The 17,667-nt window shown below is 36.4% G+C and overlaps 1 protein-coding gene across 1 annotated transcript; it reads right to left on the reverse strand.

Moving 5' to 3' along the window:
* Positions 1 to 6,834: 6,834 nt before the first annotated feature.
* blk (BLK proto-oncogene, Src family tyrosine kinase) lies at positions 6,835 to 15,783 on the reverse strand. Its single transcript, XM_055020139.1, has 14 exons — positions 15,707 to 15,783; positions 14,648 to 14,727; positions 14,409 to 14,505; positions 14,272 to 14,302; positions 13,825 to 13,918; positions 13,630 to 13,728; positions 12,373 to 12,476; positions 12,107 to 12,256; positions 11,555 to 11,707; positions 11,276 to 11,455; positions 9,488 to 9,564; positions 8,624 to 8,774; positions 7,958 to 8,089; positions 6,835 to 7,798 (listed from the first exon to the last, which is right to left on the reverse strand). The coding sequence occupies exons 3-14, from the start codon at positions 14,502 to 14,504 to the stop codon at positions 7,596 to 7,598; spliced, it is 1,470 nt and encodes a 489-aa protein (XP_054876114.1). The 5' UTR covers position 14,505; positions 14,648 to 14,727; positions 15,707 to 15,783; the 3' UTR covers positions 6,835 to 7,595.
* Positions 15,784 to 17,667: the final 1,884 nt, after the last annotated feature.

A 17,667-nucleotide genomic window follows, 5' to 3' on the forward strand; every position in this document is an offset into this window, starting at 1 on the left:
CAGCAGCTTTGAAAGTTGAGCGATTTTCTTCTGTAAATGTCAGAGGAATGAAAAGTATGATCTTTCATTATTAAGTTATTTCTCATTTTGTTCAGATTTGTTTCCTTTTTCCGTTTGTGCACAGAGTTCCATTTCTCTTGCTTTTTTGTCAAACTTGACTGAAAAACTTTGAACCAGACTCTTGGTTTAACAATCCAAAAAATATACTTTTCAGTTCATGTAGCTGCCAGTCAGTGATTTTGTACAAAGTTTAAATCTTATGTGACGTCTCAGATGTTACTTGCATATGTATTGTTTTCATTTAGCGGATAGTTAAAAATAAATTAGCACACCTGCAGAAGTTTTGCCACATTTTAACCTCTTTTTGCGTCATGTTTGAAAAGAACCAAAGTTCAGAGTTGCTGTGGTTTAACACGGTGTTTCCCATGGCTCCCATTCCTACTGGTTTTAGATGTGTCTCTGTTCTCCAGTCCTATAGTGCTGCTGAAGCCTGTTAACCACCCAGTTGTTCAAGCCAGATGTGTGGCAGGACATTGAGTTGGGTTATTTGCTTGTGAACTGATGCCCTTCTCTGCTTTATGTCACAACTATGTAGACAAAATTGCCGTTCTAAACAAAATAAATTATACCCGGACATAAACTTACTTATTTTATGCAAAAATAACAGAGTGAAACCCTTCAGTAAGTTCATGTTTTTATTAAAGTACTCTGTTAAACCAGTGGTTCCCAACTCTGGTCCTCAATTAACCCAACATGTCCCTTGAGTGTGCATGAGTTGTATTCAAAATTATTTTACACTGAAACCTAAAATGTTGTTTAACAATAAAGCTGACCTCAGTTTATCCCTGTCAGTCTGAATGACTTATTTCCAGCATCAGCATCTATCCAATATAAAGTTATATTTAAAGATGTATCGACTTCGAAAGATTCATGTTTATTTAATGAGGATAAGCACCAAATCACATCTGCCTGACGAAACTGCATGAAATAGTGACTTTCGCTCAGTTTCCTCCTCTGATTCAGAGATGTTCACATTTTGTTATTCTTTGACATGGAATATTAAATCAACTGGTTTAATTTATTGCAGTTAAACTGAGTTTAGTTCAAAATAAAATCAAACAAACCACAGACACAGGGGAATATAATAATTGTCTTAGTCACCTTATTTCTGGCAGTGCAGCTGCAGAATTGATTATGTTAACAACTGTTGGTTGCACAAATAGCAGCTGCGTCAAAACTATTTATTTTGCAACATATCAATGTGAAGCAAGCTGTGTTTTTGAGTTAACTGGAAGACAGGTCAGCTGATGTTCTGGTTTTATGTCGGTCACACGGCTATGGTCATGTCCCTGCAAAGCTTGGACATTTTTCTGTTCGCTGCTCCTCAGAAAAAAAGCTTGATTATGCCTGCTACCAGTGGATTATTTTCCATTGGTTGTATGGAAATAAATACATTTTTAAAAAGTGTTGTATTTAAATTCCATGCCACCACCAAAAGGTCCTGCAGCTCATTTCACTTGTGGAGTAAAACTGAGGGATAGTGAAAGTCCTTATCACACTGTTTGGGCTAACAAACCATTAAAAAAGAAGCCTTACAAGCGCTACTGACAGCAGATCAAGATTGGTTTTAGGTTTCAGAAATAATGAATAAAGTGATTTCATCCCATAAGGATCAGTAGTAAATCATAAACCAGTAAAACATCCCAGTCTGCCCATCCTCATCCATTTCCCCACCTACAGCAGAAAATTACAACTTACAAATTGTAAAATATGCAACCAATATGCTTTCAGGAATTTAAAAGCATATAATAATCAATACCCCTTCCCTCACTTAAGATAATTTTCTGTCATCTTGCCAGATTTGGAAACCAAACAAAATTTTATATTTTTACCCCCATTGTAACAGAAATTTAAATTAAGTTAGGTCTATGGGCTATACAGAACATATTCATTACAATTTTTGAACAAAATAATTCCTACATTATGATATTTCAACTGTCAGATAAATCAACTGTAACAATGAGTTGATTTAGAGCCTCCTGTCACTTTAAATGCACATAAGTTGCTGCTGGCCACGCCCCCACCAACTCAACTTACACCCCCATGGAAATGGCTGCAAACAGATTTACAGTTGGACAGAGGTATCTTTGATTCTGTCAGACTTAGAAGAAGAAGAAGATGAGCTCTGAAAAGCTTCAAGTTAATCTGTAATAAATTCTAAGAGTCTTGCATGTCAAATTCTGCAGAAGAGAAAGATCCAAATAAATATTGTAATGTTACACAGAAGTAATTTGAATCAAGCTGATTTTTATAAGAAATGGAGACTTGCTCAAGACCTTTGTAGTAGCAGAAATATTCTATTTTCGGCTGTAAGCCTGTATCAGCCTTTAAAGCGAAACGTTTCAGACGAGATTTGTGAAGAACAAAAAATACTTTCACCTGGCATGAGGATGACCTTCAATGTTAATTACTTTGTGTTGAGTATACCAGGAGAAGATCTTCATAACTTGAGTGAACAAAATGTCAAGGATTTAATGAATGACAAAAATTATTAACAGAAGTCCTCTTATTACCCCTATGTAGTTATAATTCGCATCTTAAAGTATTCATCTTAATGACATTTATGAAAGACATTGGCTGCAGCGGTGCGGACCTGTGCAAGAATCATGAGCCAGCTTTCATTTCTCAGTGTGCTGCTTCAGAGGAGGCAGATTTTTCTCAAAGAAATTGTTAGAAAAACTGCAAGACCTTCAGAAGACCTGTAGTATTGTTTAGTAGTTCAAGCAGCTTCAACTCCTTGGTAACAAAATATAAAGAGATGAAGGCTGGCTAAAAAGTTGACCCACGATGTCTGCTTCATACTATAGGGTTAATAAGCAGTGGTTAATAAGCTAGCATGCGTAGCATTAAAAAAAATACTTAAAAATGTGTTTGTTTTTTTCACTACAAATGCATATTGAAACATACAACTTCTTAATTTTTGACTGGATTATCCATTGCTCTGAACATAGAAGCAGCTCTGAATACTTATATTAGATATATTGACCTTCTAAAGAATATATTTCTGCATGCAGATCAGAGACTTTCTTTTGAGCAAAAATAATTTATAGCATTTAGGAAACAAGACAGCACGCTGGGAAAGTCTGCAGTAGTTTAAAGCAGCTTTCTATCATTTCAACTGAGCGGTTTGGACTCCCACTCATCCCGATTAATTAGATGTGGCCATTTCTGAAACAAGCCGTCCTGCAGTGCTCAGCAGTAACATTACAAATAGAAAATCTGTCAGAACCTTAGGTGGTTATTGCATCGGCCAGCAGTAACCTCCAGCACTTTTTGTCAAATGCACATATAATTAAAATTTCCCTTGTCCGTAAATGTCCTTAACTCATACAGAGCACAGGTTTGTTGGTGAATTGCCAGACATATTTAGGACACCTTTGGGGGTTATTGTCACCTAAATGTTTAACTTTTTGATAAGGTAAATCAATATATAACACCTGTCCAGCACCTGGATTACTAAAGATTTCCACTAACGGCTAAAACAACAGAATATGAGGGAAATGTATCTTCATCAAAGCTTTTCTAAGTAAAGCTGTCAGCTAATAAGTAAAATCTACTTTCACTTGGTTTTTATCTTTTTTTTAAATTAATTGTTTGATAAATTATTATTACAGAACTGCTGTTGGCATAATTCTGTATAAATCTTTCACTGGTATTTCTGGCAGAATTGGTAGTTCTCTTAAATTAGCACAAACCCAGTTTCCAAACGCAGTCTGCGCATTTTCAAAATGTTTGAAGTTAGGTCTTTTGGGAAACTGTTCAGATAGTTTAATGTAAGCTTTTCATAAAGCAAATCTTGATCAAAGCTTTTGATCACTGGAAATTTTGAGCAGCCAGTTGTGTCCATTTGACCCAAACTGTTACCCAGACATGAAAGGAAATCATTATGACTTCATAAAACAAATTCTATTTAAATTTAAATTGCTACCTTGCTCTCTAGTCTGTTCAAAAATGGTTCCAGTGTGCATAACATTTGATATTTTAAGTAGATTATAGTAGACGATAGTCCCTGGGTTACATTCAGAAAAAGGAAATAAAACTCTTGGATAAGAGTCCTCTCTCCTTCTAGAGCACACACTTGTGATTAATGGACTCCATTAATTTAATGACATCAAAGCCCAGGAGAGATAACATGTTCACAAGGAGCACAATTCAAAGTGAACACAATTGAAAACATCATTGGAAGATGAAAGCCCGTCTCTTTTCATCTGTGGCGACGTGCTTGTTTCTTTCCAGAGGAGGGAGCGGGGCTATCCTGAACAAATGCTAACGATGTGCTGCCTTCTGCAGGGATCAGTCATTAATCAGTGTGGGAGCCATCATTATTCCCTGCAAGGCACCCGTGATGCACAGACGGGGTGGTCCTAACCTAAACGTCTCATCGTGTTGTCTTAACACGATGAGACGTTTCAAACTGGAGGGTCTGATCACTCAGTCAACTTGGGTGATTTTACGGCAAGGTTAAAAATTTATGAGTAAGATATCTATTGTATTTTTGACAAACTCAGATCTTAATCCAATTGAAATGTTGGGTAAAGATTTCATTGTAAACGTCTCACAACTAAAAGTGAGGAGTGGGGCAAACTTTCCTCAGACTCATACCAGCGACTATATGTTGCTTTAAGACGTTATTTTAGCTAACATTAGGGTAACATTACCATTTGGAGCGAGGTCTCCTAACCTTTTCTCCAATAAGCAAACATATTTTTGTTGATGTCTTTAATGAGCAAGGCGAGGTCATTTACTTTAGTCTTCAGTGTCAGCATTTAAATAATCAGCCCATTGACATATTCCACCAGCTTTCTGACACAAAACAAGCAAAGATGATTTGCAATATTAAAACTAAACTAATGTAGTACATTGCTTCTTACTGTTCCACCTGAGTGATGCAATGCATGCTATCAACTCACAAACAGCTTAATTTACCTTAAGGACTTAATGTATAAAGAAAATCTAATAGTTGGCATATAATCATCATCTAACTTTAGTTCAGTTATATGAACAAATGAAATGCTTCGTACTTGACAGTCTGATTGTTACCACACAACGTGTTTGAAATCATTGTCTGTTTTTGTTAGGAATATTTACCTTTGCCTTAGTCAATTATGCAAGTACTCAGATGTTAGAAACAGTTGCCAAGAATATTTATTAATTCCTCTTGGAAAGTCTTAAGCCATGAGAGATTCACTTTATTATTGCTTATGTGTTTATTTTCATTCAAGGGGGTGAACTAAGTAAAACCTTTGTCCAAACAACATGCCCTGATTAAAGAGTGCAAGTAAAAGAAGATTCAAAGAGCATCTTTTCACCACAATCTGGCTTTTGACTGGTAATGCTCTGGGTTTTTCACCTCTCTATGGAGCATTGTGTATGTGAGATCAGGTTGGCTCAAACTTAAAATAATTGAAGTTCGGACCCATTGATAAGAAACTCCTTAGATCCCAAACCCATTGATAGCATGTGATCAATTTCCATAAAGCCGGATGGATAACCAGAAGACCAATTGTGATCGACTCCTTGCAGTAATGAGACAAGAATGGATCACCATCAGTCAGCATTTGACCTCGATGTTCCCATTACAGGAGACACACAAACATCCACCTACTCTCGTACATCTCATTTTGTACCTCCAATTAACCTCTCAGACATTAGCAGGAAACCAGAGTACCAAGGAAAACAACCTTTGCACACATGAAGAGAGCGTGCAGCTCCACTGGCAGAATACAACCAGTGTCTTCTTATTGAAAGTTGCAACTACTAAATATTAATATTCTTAATATTCTCTAAACTCATAGTTTGTTTTCAGTTCAGTTAAGTTCCATTGAGTATCATTTGTATACAGTTAATGACAATATCCATCTGCAACGCCGTCGATTCTAATTGTGGTCAGATAAAAGCATTTAAACCCTTTTAAAAAAATGTGTTTACACAAAGAAAAAAAAACTATCACATTCAGAAAAAGACAGGCTTCCTGAATTAATTCAAATGTTACCCAGTAAAGCCCATTTAAAAAGGTATCATGATGTAGTATGTTCAAATGACCTGATTTACTCTAAAAGTCTCATCTGCTTTGTAGGTTACTCTGACATGGAGACATTATTTAACGTTGTATGACACTGACCCCTGCAGGATAACACGATTCCTGCAAATTTTGTACATTTTTGTTTAATACTTTTGAATTGTACTGTTTCTTATTGCTTCACATTTGTTTCGTTTTTTTTTTTTTTTTTTTTTTTTTTTTTTTGCCAGTGTTCAGCAAAGTTCAATAACAATAATAATAACAGTAGTAGTAATAACAGTAATAAATGTAGTTAATAGAACATTATAATTGTGAAATGTTCATTTTGTAAAGAAAAAATGAGTATTTATTGTACCTTTTTTTTAAACTCAGTATTACCAACCAAAGTTTAGCGGACACAACTGAGGCCCTTTTCTCTACACTGCAGTGTGAGGAATGCTGACTCACACTTCCTGTTTCCTGTTCATTCAGGAAATGGCAGGCTTTAACCCCTAGTTGCCTTGGCCATTTCTTTGAGATACTGTCAGTAACCCCAAGGGAGATTTTTAGCTAACCGGATCCAAACTGCAGCAATTTAGTGTAATTTGTTAGTTTTGAATGCTTCCTGCGGATTGAGCTTTACAGGCTTTTAACATTCGGAAAGTAGACGAAGTTTGTTGCACAATCATTTAGTGTTGCCTTTATCTGACACTAAACATCATGAATAATAAAACAAAATTCAGTCAAATGGTATATGTGATGATGCAACCTTTTTTTTTTATTGATTTTATCTAAGCATGGAATCCTGAGCATAGAAACACAACTTGTTCTCTTAAATCCTGAAAGAATCATTTGAAAGTTCTCCCTTTGAAATATTTTGAATGCAGATCGAAGAGAAAACCTTTGCAATTACTATTTAAGATATCACAAAGAAACCGTTGCATTCTGAGTCTTCAAAGATTCTGTGATGATCCGTGTTGACTGCAGATCTGCTGGCTTACAACTAACTGAATGCCAACAATAATGTAAAAAGAATCAATTTCTCTTTTCTAAGCCTTTTTATTCTCAAATACAAATAAATGAAGAAAAATGTGCAAAGTATTGTGCATGTAATCTCAGGTCGTTGCTTTCAGTACCATGCAAATGTTTCACCTCCAGCTTTACCTCTGTTGCATTCCCCAGGTATAAAAGCTGTTCATCATGTGCATGACCCCGTTGTATTTCCAGTCCCTTGTTAATCATATTATAAACATACATATATCATCACTAGTGATACCTACTCACATTCCAATGCTTCAATCAAGAACAAGAGACATCAATAACTGAAACAAAGTCAACATAACGAAACCGTGTTGAAGTTCTTGACTTTGATATGTTTCCAACGCTTGTTTCCGTTGTAGATAGTAGAACCCAAAAATAACTTTGACATTCACAGAGAGGAATTATTTTATATAAATCTTTTGTATGAGTCACAGCGGAGATGACAGGTGGGTTCAGCCATTTTTGACAAGAAGAGTGTCTCTTTTTTTTTTGCCACCTATGGATGCATCTCATATTGTCCCTCTGTGGCAATAAAGAAATCGTTGAGAGTGCTATGTAAATAATCAAAAGTGGGCCGTTCCTCAGGCTTTTGTTTCCAGCACACCATCATGATCTCGTAAAGTTCCTCAGGGCAGTCTTCTGGCCGTGGCATCCGGTAAAACTTGTCCAGGTTCCTGATCACCTCTGGATTGGTCATTCCTGGTTGGAGCCAAGAAAAGCCAAATTAACCTCACAAGTTTTTTGTGATTGTATATATAGTAATATGTGTCGTAGAATACATAGTCATGGGAAATTATCAGTATCTCAAAAGGTAATGGCTTCTAAATCTCAAAAATAGTTGTTTCTTAAGGTTTTTACCAGGGTAAGGTATTCTTCCATATGTGACAATTTCTGTCAGTAGGATCCCAAAGGACCAGACATCTGATTTGATGGTAAACGTGCCATAATTGATAGCCTCTGGAGCTGTCCATTTAATGGGGAACTTCGCACCTGAATATTGAAAAAAAAAAAGATAAACAGGTTGCTGACAAGTAGCTCGAAAGATCCTGTAACACTTTATTATTTTAAGATTCACCCAGTCATCACAGAAACAAGGTTTCCACAAGACTATTTTCTGGCAAATGTGTAAGACAAGCGTCATATCTCCTCAGTGAGGATTATTTTTAGTTCATAGTTGTCATGCAAGTGCTGTATTTACTGATGTATTGTTTCAAATCATCCCATAGCACGAATCTGAGAAATGTTGAATTTGAGATTTAACTTATTTAATTGATATTTGAGTTCTCTGAAACATTTTTTAGAAAACTAAGCTGTTTAGAGGATTCTAAGGATTTTTCCTTTGAAGCACAGAAATGAGAACGGGATCAAGACTTTTACACAGCACATAAAATAAGTTAAAAAATATATACTAATTTAAACATTGTAAAATTACTCATCTAAGCACATACAAACTGTGCAGCATATTTAGTTTGATTGTACAATACTTGAAGATTCAGTTATGATCAGTTTCTACTCGTACTTTACCTTCTTGTGCTGTGTATTCATTCTCAATAATCCTGGCAAGGCCAAAGTCAGCTATCTTGCAGTGGAGCGTCTCGCTGACCAGTATGTTCGCTGCGCGAAGGTCACGGTGAATATAGTTCTTCTTTTCAATGTATGCCATACCCTCGGCTATCTGTCATAAAGGAGACAGAGAAGTGCCATTGGAGTTGTGTGCTCTAATGCAAATTTATGTGACTAATATACGACTAGATATGTCACAAATATTTATTTACCGTCATCCGGATAAAGAGACAGCAGTTTGTAGACAGTGTGTGTTTGTTTTCTCTTGGCAACATTTGTAGGATGTGTTATGGGTTCAACAATTGGGCTTTCAGTAGTGAGAGGGTTTAATAGGATGTGATAATTATAAGGAAGTTGAAAGTTTGGGCGAAAAATACTTTTGTGTAGGGTTGACGGAGGGGAGGGGGGCTTAGTGTAGATGGAAAAATAGCACAACTTCCTGTCCGGATGTTAATAATTGACGTAGCGCGATGCTTTCAAGCCAGTTGAGCGAAAAGCCCCGCCACAGAAACCACACAACGACTGCTGACAGTTTCCATGTGTGTTCACATCATAACTGGTGTCAAAGATTATACTATAAAAATGTTCAAAGCTTTACTATAGAACAGTGAGAGTATAAATAGGTTTTGAGGTAAAAAATAAAATAAAAATTTTTAGTTGGATGGCGACTGCAGAAATCAAACACCTAAATATTGATGACATGCAGTTACAGACAAAAGCTACAGCAGTTGGAGTAGCAATGACAGAACCGCTCATATGTTATCAGGGAAATGTTGCATTACAGGATAAAACTTTGAGATCATGTAATTAAAGCGGTTTTCCCACCTGCGCTGACATGTCGATCAATTTGTTCATCTTGAGATTTTTTCCTTCATCGGTTTTTAGAAAGTCAAGAAGGCAGCCTGCAAGAGAGAAAAGGGGACATGATACTATCAGGACAGAAAAACCTCAGCAGATTAAAATGTCATCCAATCACCATTTTGTAGAAATGTTAGTTTATGATCTTTTACATGATGTGATACACTGGAGTGGGATGCAAAGTGCTACAATTTAGTGAGATACTTTACACAAATTCAAGATCTCCAGGCTCTGAGTTAATCATCAACATTCTAACAAGCAAAATTTCATGCCATTTGACGAAATTTACTTTTTGTCAACATGGCATAATAATCTTCAAAATTCATTCAATAATAAAAATTCAAACTGTTTGTCCGCACTATTCTTTTCTAATATGCAGTTAGAAAAGTGTGCATTATCACTCTCCATGACTTAAACATTGTAAAAAATGAAGCTGCAGATTTAAATCTAAGATAGTTTTTTGCACACATGTAACAAACTTATTCTATTTTTCTTCAAATTAAATGAAACTTACAGTCCTGTCAAAGAATCAGCTGATTATCAATAAAAGAAAGTGGCAATTTTCTATATTCTTACTATAGAATTAATTTAATGTGGAAGAGAACGTCGGAACAATCTCAATATTATTCTTGTAATTTGACAGTTAAGAAACAAGTCCTATTGTTTCGTGTCTTATTGCCGTTCCAAAATTTGACTTTTTTGATTTTTGTTTCAGATTTTTGAACAACATTGGCATAAACCTGAATGCAGCACCATCAAGTAGTTGGCAAACAGAGAAACATTTCTCTTGTAGATTAACCTTCTACCTAGTAATAGAAAATGTGCCACAGACTATGTTATTGTGTCACACAGTATTTTCTGTTGAACTTTGAGCGTTGTTTTTTGTCGACCAACAGCGTTTCTTTTCACAGAGACTTAGTGAAAGTATATGCAAACCAATTTACAAGCAATGCTTATCATGCCTGCCATAGCTGACCACACTCTAAATAAATATTCAGATTTAATCCTCTCAGGCTCAAATTACTTGAAAAGACAGGCTAAGTTGTTACAAATCGGCAACACCTGCCTGGAGAGGGTTAACAAAAGAAGAATGAAAAGAAACAAACACAGTGTGTTAATGCATATTGCAAAATATGTGTATTTTACATGGAACTTTAATTTTTCAGACATTTTTTTTATTTAAAGTCTTTCAAATCCCTTTTAAGACTAAATGAAACAATCTGTTTTTGAATTAGTTACTCAAAGGTTCATGACCGGGAAAATGTATTTTTCAGAATACTACTGCATTTTGGTTTCTATGTCTATTTATTTTTCATCTTCTTTTGTTAAAATCTTTGTGACCACCTGCTGCTGGTGGTCAGAGGTCTGGGTGGCGCCTATGCATGGCAGCCTTGTTTTCGCCTCTGACTGCCCCAAGTCAGCTGTGGCTACTATCCAGTAGCTTGCCACCGTCAGCTTGTGAATGTGTGCATCAGTGGGTGAATGGCTGAGTGCAGTGTGAATCGCTTTGGAGTTGTCTGGACTTTAACGAGTCCAGGCAACCCCATTTACCATTTAAGATCAATAATCAATTATTACAAGTAATTTATGTCTTTTCACAGGAGTGCATTATGGCTCCAGCTCAACATACTCTCTTCCCCCATTTCTATAAGAGAAATAATCTCAGAATGTCTGTGTATTCAGCCCTCTGTTTACAACCGTATTAGTATTGTGATTCACAATGTATTCATCTGCAAGCCTCTTGATATTTCTTACCATTCACCATGAACTCGGTCACAATGAGAATAGGCTCTTTGGTGACAACAGCATGGAGTCGTACAAGTCTGTCATGCTGCAGCTGTTTCATGAGGTTAGCTTCCTGAAGAAAGGCCTCAGGCTCCATCGTTCCTTCTTTCAGCGTTTTGATAGCGACCTTCTGGGTGCTCTTGTAGAAGCCTACCAAGGAGATTCATGGAGATGAATTAATTCACTCCCCTTTTTGAGCTCGGGTGGGGGGGCCTTTTATCGTGAAAGGTGTTTTTTTTTTTCTCTCACCCATCCAAACTTCTCCAAACTGCCCAGCACCGAGTTTCTTCACCATTTTCAGCGTCTCTCTTGGAATCTCCCACTCATCTTGAGCCCACGGCTGCTGAGGGGCCTTTTGTTTACAAGGAGCGTATAGTCGAAGACACAACCCGTCTGCAGTACCTGCATGTAAGCGTGATATATGTATGATAACTACTGAGAAAATGTTTTTGTTTCCGTCCGTGACAGCTAGAGGAAAGGTATGCTTGCTTGCACGAGCGCCTTTTATCAGGAGCAGCTGTGCTTTGGCAGACATTTACTTAGTCTATCTTGTGGTTTACTCACAGGAGAGTGAGGACTATCTAAACACACTCACAGGAAATGCAAAATGCATCTTGAGGGTCTAGTTTCCTTGTTTCATTCAAATTCAGATACTGATGTTAAAATTCATAGCAGTGAAAACGACACATTGGTTGTGACAAATAAATTCTGAAGTTCATAGAGGTGTCCATTTTTATGCGATACAATTTTGAAATTATGATGAAAAAGAAATCTTTGCGTGTACTTGAGTTGTAAACTTACGGGTGTAGTACTTCACCAGCTCTTGTAAAGATGGGAAGGTGTTGGAGGGGGAGATATAGTAACCACCTTTGTCCAGACAGCGAATCTTGTAGTGTTTTACCACGTCTCCTTGTTCTTGATCATTGTCTCTTACCGACAGTGAGTACGACCCTGACAGCAAGAACCGAGGGGAACCAGTTTTCTTTGTGAAATCAATAACTGTTTGAAGTCAATGTTCGTATGATGTTTTTGACAGAGCACTGATATTTAAGTTTGCAAGCTCTTACCTTTACAAGTCTCACTCTCTCGAACTAGAAAGGAGCCTGGTTTATTTCCAGGAGCCAGAAGCAGCCGTTCCGTCTCTCTTCGACTCACATCTTTGAAAAACCATCTACGACACAAGACAGTTGGCATATTTTTTTTACTTTCATTATCACAACAGCAGTAATTGCACTTTGAAATGATTGCTATAAACTACCGTAGCACCATCCACTATTATCAGCGCTCCTGATAAAACTTGTAGAAAAGCATGAAAATAAATTACTAGTGTTAAAACCTGAGATGCCACTTGGGGGGTTTGTCCAGACTTGTGAGTCACAGTTGCAGTTGTGTCAAACAAGCATTGCTCTCACTTTAAGTATGAGTATTTTTAGATTTACAGTTAAGTCCAATTTTCCTAGCAGATTTAGTTATATGTTGAACTCAACGCTTCCAGTTTTCAAGAGCAAACAGTTTGAATCGGCCCAGTTAGGATCCTGACTTGAATCGGTGGAGGAAGATAAATGGTGATGTCAGGAGGGCCTTTCAAAGTCATGGAGCTCAAGAGAAGAATAAATTATCAAAATATCAGGGGAAGCCTGTGAAACCTGCTGATATTGATTATTACAACAGCAGTAAAAGTATTCCAATGAGTACTGAGAACAATGTATATATATTTATAAAAACTGACTTAAAAAAAAAGATAAATAATAAAAAAATAAAAGTAAAAACATACATGTATGAAATTTTAATCTATATTTTTAGAGTTAATACATTGTAACACCTGCCTCTGTTCTCAAGCTAGAGTAACTTCTTGGTTGAAAAAATCTCAATGTGTGTGGTTAATTTCTATCCTGACAAAATGAAGGTGAACACATGTCCTTTGGTTTGATGGCTTACTCTCATGTCATTCTTACTGGGTCAGAGACTTTGAATAGAAATGGATGTCTATGTCGCATCGCATTTATAGCCCAAAAAAACAGGAAGTCATTGACTAATTGAAGGTTTCTAGACACTTCGATAAACTTAAAAAGTAAAGTAAAAAACTTGACAATGTGCTTTAACTATGTTAACTTTATATCTATTTGTGAGTGTGAACACTTGTGCGTCCAGTAATTTTGATTAAAAATAAATATTTCATAGCATTTTTTTCCCTTTAGTCACTCTTCTTATGCAAATGCATTAAAAGATACATTTATTTCATGCCTTCTACACATATTTACCAGGGCTGCCAATACTGTCTCAGAGTGCTATGTTCTGGTCTAGATTCGAATGTTTTCCCATACTTCTCCACCTCCAGCGTATCTGATCTGGCTACATAATTAGATGGGATGAAGCCCTCTTGATCAGTGAGAAGTGATTTAGCCAGCCACCATTCTCCACTCCTACAAATACAATATGTGACACAAATCACTTTAGTTTAACTGGGAGAAATGCGGAGCAGCAAACTTGGTGAATTTTGAGACCGGAACGACACTTACTCTTGTAAAACTTTGAGCTTGTCTCCTTTCTTGAAAGAAAGATCGCTGTCATTGGTCGCTTTGAAGTCATGCAGTGCTATAAACACGGTTTCATCTGAAAAAAACAAAGAGCGATAATTGTTTCTTTCTCGTCATGCTCCTTAAATCTTTGTATAATTTCACTACCCGCTTTTTGACAGAGCTCTATATTATAAATCAATGCATTTTTTTATTGTCATATGAGTCTGTTCCTTTTTCATATGTAACACACATCCTCTTTGAATTCTGCCGTGATGCTAAAACTACCTTCTTTTGCATGCAGCCCTACTTATCTTATTCCCAGAAGAGAACGAAGGAAATTAAGCTGCGATTTTAATCACGCAGAGTAGCTTCGTCCTCCACACACTAATGTTTTGTTGACCGCATAAATGCAGAAAGTTAGTTGCAAGGGAAAATTGAAGCAATTACCATTAGATGAATAGGTGTTTGCTTTGTGTTCCTAAAACAGAGAAAAAATATTGCCATCAATATTTACGCATGCAGTTATATTAACTATCGATGGTGTACTGAGCAGACAAAATGTATCACTTAAGTATTTCACTTACTGTGCGGTTTGATGAGTGGCCTGTCTTGGGGTTCTTTACTTTGTAAAATGAATTCTCATCTTTTACGTCTTTTTGGCCACTGCAAGCGCAGCCCATCCTGTGAATGTAAAAGAAAAGTACATAAGCTGAGCTGTATGCCATCCACAACATGCAAAGATCACGTGCATCAATAACTGCTTAGTACTGTGACAGCAGCATCCAAATGAAAACAAAAACTGATGGAACATCTTTTTCTTTACCTGATTAAACTGATGAGCTTTCTGATTTTCAGTCTCCACTCCTCCCACTGCAGGCCCACGTCTCTGACCTCATGCCCAGTCTGAAAAAAAAAAAAATTATTCGAAGCTGCTGCGTTTTTTGTTTTTTTCCCCTTTTTGTACCAACTATCTTTGGTTTTCTTTCTTTGCAAATGGTCTTCTAATGAAACCAAACAATTCTGGAAAGAGGAAGTTGACAACATTTCTGCACCTTTACTGGGTAGCACTTTATCAATGTGCATCTGTCATGTTTGCGATAAAAATAGAGACAAGTTAAAATGCAAAGAACCGATTAAGAAGCTGATTCAGAAATCTACATTTAACTCTCCTTATCTATACTAAAGTCACATTTTGTTCCACACATATTTTTCAGAGTATTCAACACATTAAAATTATAATTTATGCTATTGACATGTTCAAACCATCAAAAATTCAAAAATTGTTCCATTGTTTTATTTCCATTAAATTGCATGTATAACTTTCTAGCTTGTCTTCTGAAAAGATTCTCTCTTTGCTGCGCAAGAAAAATTTTATAGCTTAACTTGCAAATGAGCATAAATAGCAACCCTTGTGCCCAGCAGAGAATTAACACTAAACATTACTGCCTCCGCTGTATCATAAAATCTTTGATGAACGTTACCTCAAAAATTATAACTTTAAATTTGTTTTCAGGAAAAAAAGATATTTTTCTTCAATTTGGTTGCTGATACTAACACACAGATTCGTTTGCAACGTTTTAGAAGTAAAACCACTAATTAAATGGAAGAACCACAACAACTTTGTTTAACATTTATACAAACATTAGTACAAATATTTTACCTTCAACATATTTTCCTTTCAAATTCTTGCCATAATTAGATAATTTGACCACCTCTATCAATTTCTTTTTCCCGAGGAAAACATTTTGTTGCATTATCTGTTGTAATTATTAACACAAATGCATGTGGTGCGCTTCTTTATAATATATCTATAACAGTAATTCTAACAGATGATATATATGTCTTTTTATTTAAGGAAAATAATAACACAGGAGGTATTTACCTGCAGTTTGTCCTCAGAAGTAACTCAGTTGCAAAATGTCTTGAGTTTCCTCAGTGAAAACAGACTGCTTGTCAGTGTGTCACTCTCACTCGCTCACTCGCTCACCCTGGTTTAGAAAGTTTCTCTCTCTCTGTCTGTCTCTCTCTCTCTTGCTCTGTCTGTGTTTCTCTCTCTTTTTCTCACACAGAGGAATCAGACCTCCCTGAGGGTTCGTAGTGCAGAGTTTACTGGAAAAAGCCAATGGCATAGGTTGGCCTGTAATTATCTCCCTACTTCTTAAAAACACTTATTAGCCCTTTAGCCTCTAAATTAATACAACAGTATTCATCCTCAGTTACAGCATTCACAAAGTTTTATTTTTCAAGGTGTATCAAGTTTTGCTCCAAATCATCTTAATGTCCTTGTACCTAAATGTTATATCTGTTGTGGAAAACAAAACAGCTAGTTGGTCTTAACTTTAGGTGTGGTGAGTAAAATAGGCTGTAAGGTTTCCATGACACATTTCTCAGTTCCTCTAGTGGTCTGCGTTCTTTTTTTTTTTTTTATCTCTACAGCACATCTCATAAGCCAAGCAGAGCGTATACGTTTACATGCTACCACTGTTTATTTGTTTGGGGAGAAAATAGGGAAGTACATCTGTCTTTATTTGACTGGTTTATTTATTTATTTTTTATCACTATTAATAGTGGTAAATTATTAAAATAAAGTCTTAGCATCACTGACGATCGCGATTATAAGAATATGCACTATGTCATTGAATCCTTTTTCACTTTAGGTAAATGAGGAACATGATCCTGAACAGAAAATATTTAGTATAAAATAATAATAATAATAATAATAAACACTTTAGCAGTTTTAAAGTAACGGTCTTCAAAAATCTCTCATATCATTGTGAAGAAAATCTTCCAATTTTAGACAATTCCTTGGAAACCCTATTTCAGCTTCTTTGATATGATTGAGTGAGAGTGTTTGTGGTTGCTGTCCTGATTCATTAGTTATATTTGGTCACGGTGTAAAATATTTTTTGAGGATACTGTAGAGGACAGATGAGGTATTTGTGGTCGCAACACACCGAGATCTCTAGAGACGTTCTCGATCATCACACCCCCATTTCAGGGCTGAATTGGTGGTCTGGTGTTTCTGCGTTTTGTTCTGTTCACAGCTTCTGGCTGTAAACAGTTATATAAACATGACTTGATGTGATCAACTGTAAAGTGGAAGTAAATAAACAAATCGTTTTTTAAAAAAAAAAGAAGATCAAATAAAAAAATCTGAAAAGTGTGGCACACATTTCTATTCAGTCTCTGCTGAGTTAGCATACTACAGCAGGACTGAAACATTTGCTTATTCTGTTTTGCAAAACAGTCACCATGGACAGAAAGTCAATGAAGTCCAAATAATAGTCTTGTCACAGATTCTCAAATAGATTAAAGTTTGAGTTTTAGTTGGATCATTCTAAAATTTTAACTTCTTGAAATACAAAGCATAGCCTCTCTGGTTGCATGTTTAGGGCTATTGTCCTGTGGCCTTGGATTCGTTCTTGTGCCTGCTCAAGAAATAGTTTCTCACGCCATGATACAACCACCATCGTACTTTCGTAATGTTCAGAGAGACAGATGTGCAATGTTTGTTTTCATCCATATTTAAATTTATGCAGAGACCAAAAAAGTCCTGAGCACCTCCTTCCCCCGAATGGCTCGTCGCAAACTGAGAATAGAACTTCATTTGACTTTCTTTTAATTCTTCTCACCATCCTTGCATATTGGCCAGATTTTAAGAGTTCATAAAATTGTCTTGTCACCAGATTCTCCTGCATCACTGGTGCATCGCCTCCAGATTTGCCACGCGCCTCTATGAAGTCCGTAGAGGTCCAGATTTAGTGGACAATCGTATCTTGGTGGGTCAAAGTTTAACCCACCATTAATTTAACAGGACTCTGTGAGACATTGCTGCATAATCTA

The sequence above is a fragment of the Poeciliopsis prolifica genome, unplaced genomic scaffold (assembly GCF_027474105.1).
Source record: "Poeciliopsis prolifica strain line A6 unplaced genomic scaffold, Auburn_PproV2 SCAFFOLD065, whole genome shotgun sequence".
In the NCBI taxonomy this organism is placed as follows: domain Eukaryota; kingdom Metazoa; phylum Chordata; class Actinopteri; order Cyprinodontiformes; family Poeciliidae; genus Poeciliopsis; species Poeciliopsis prolifica.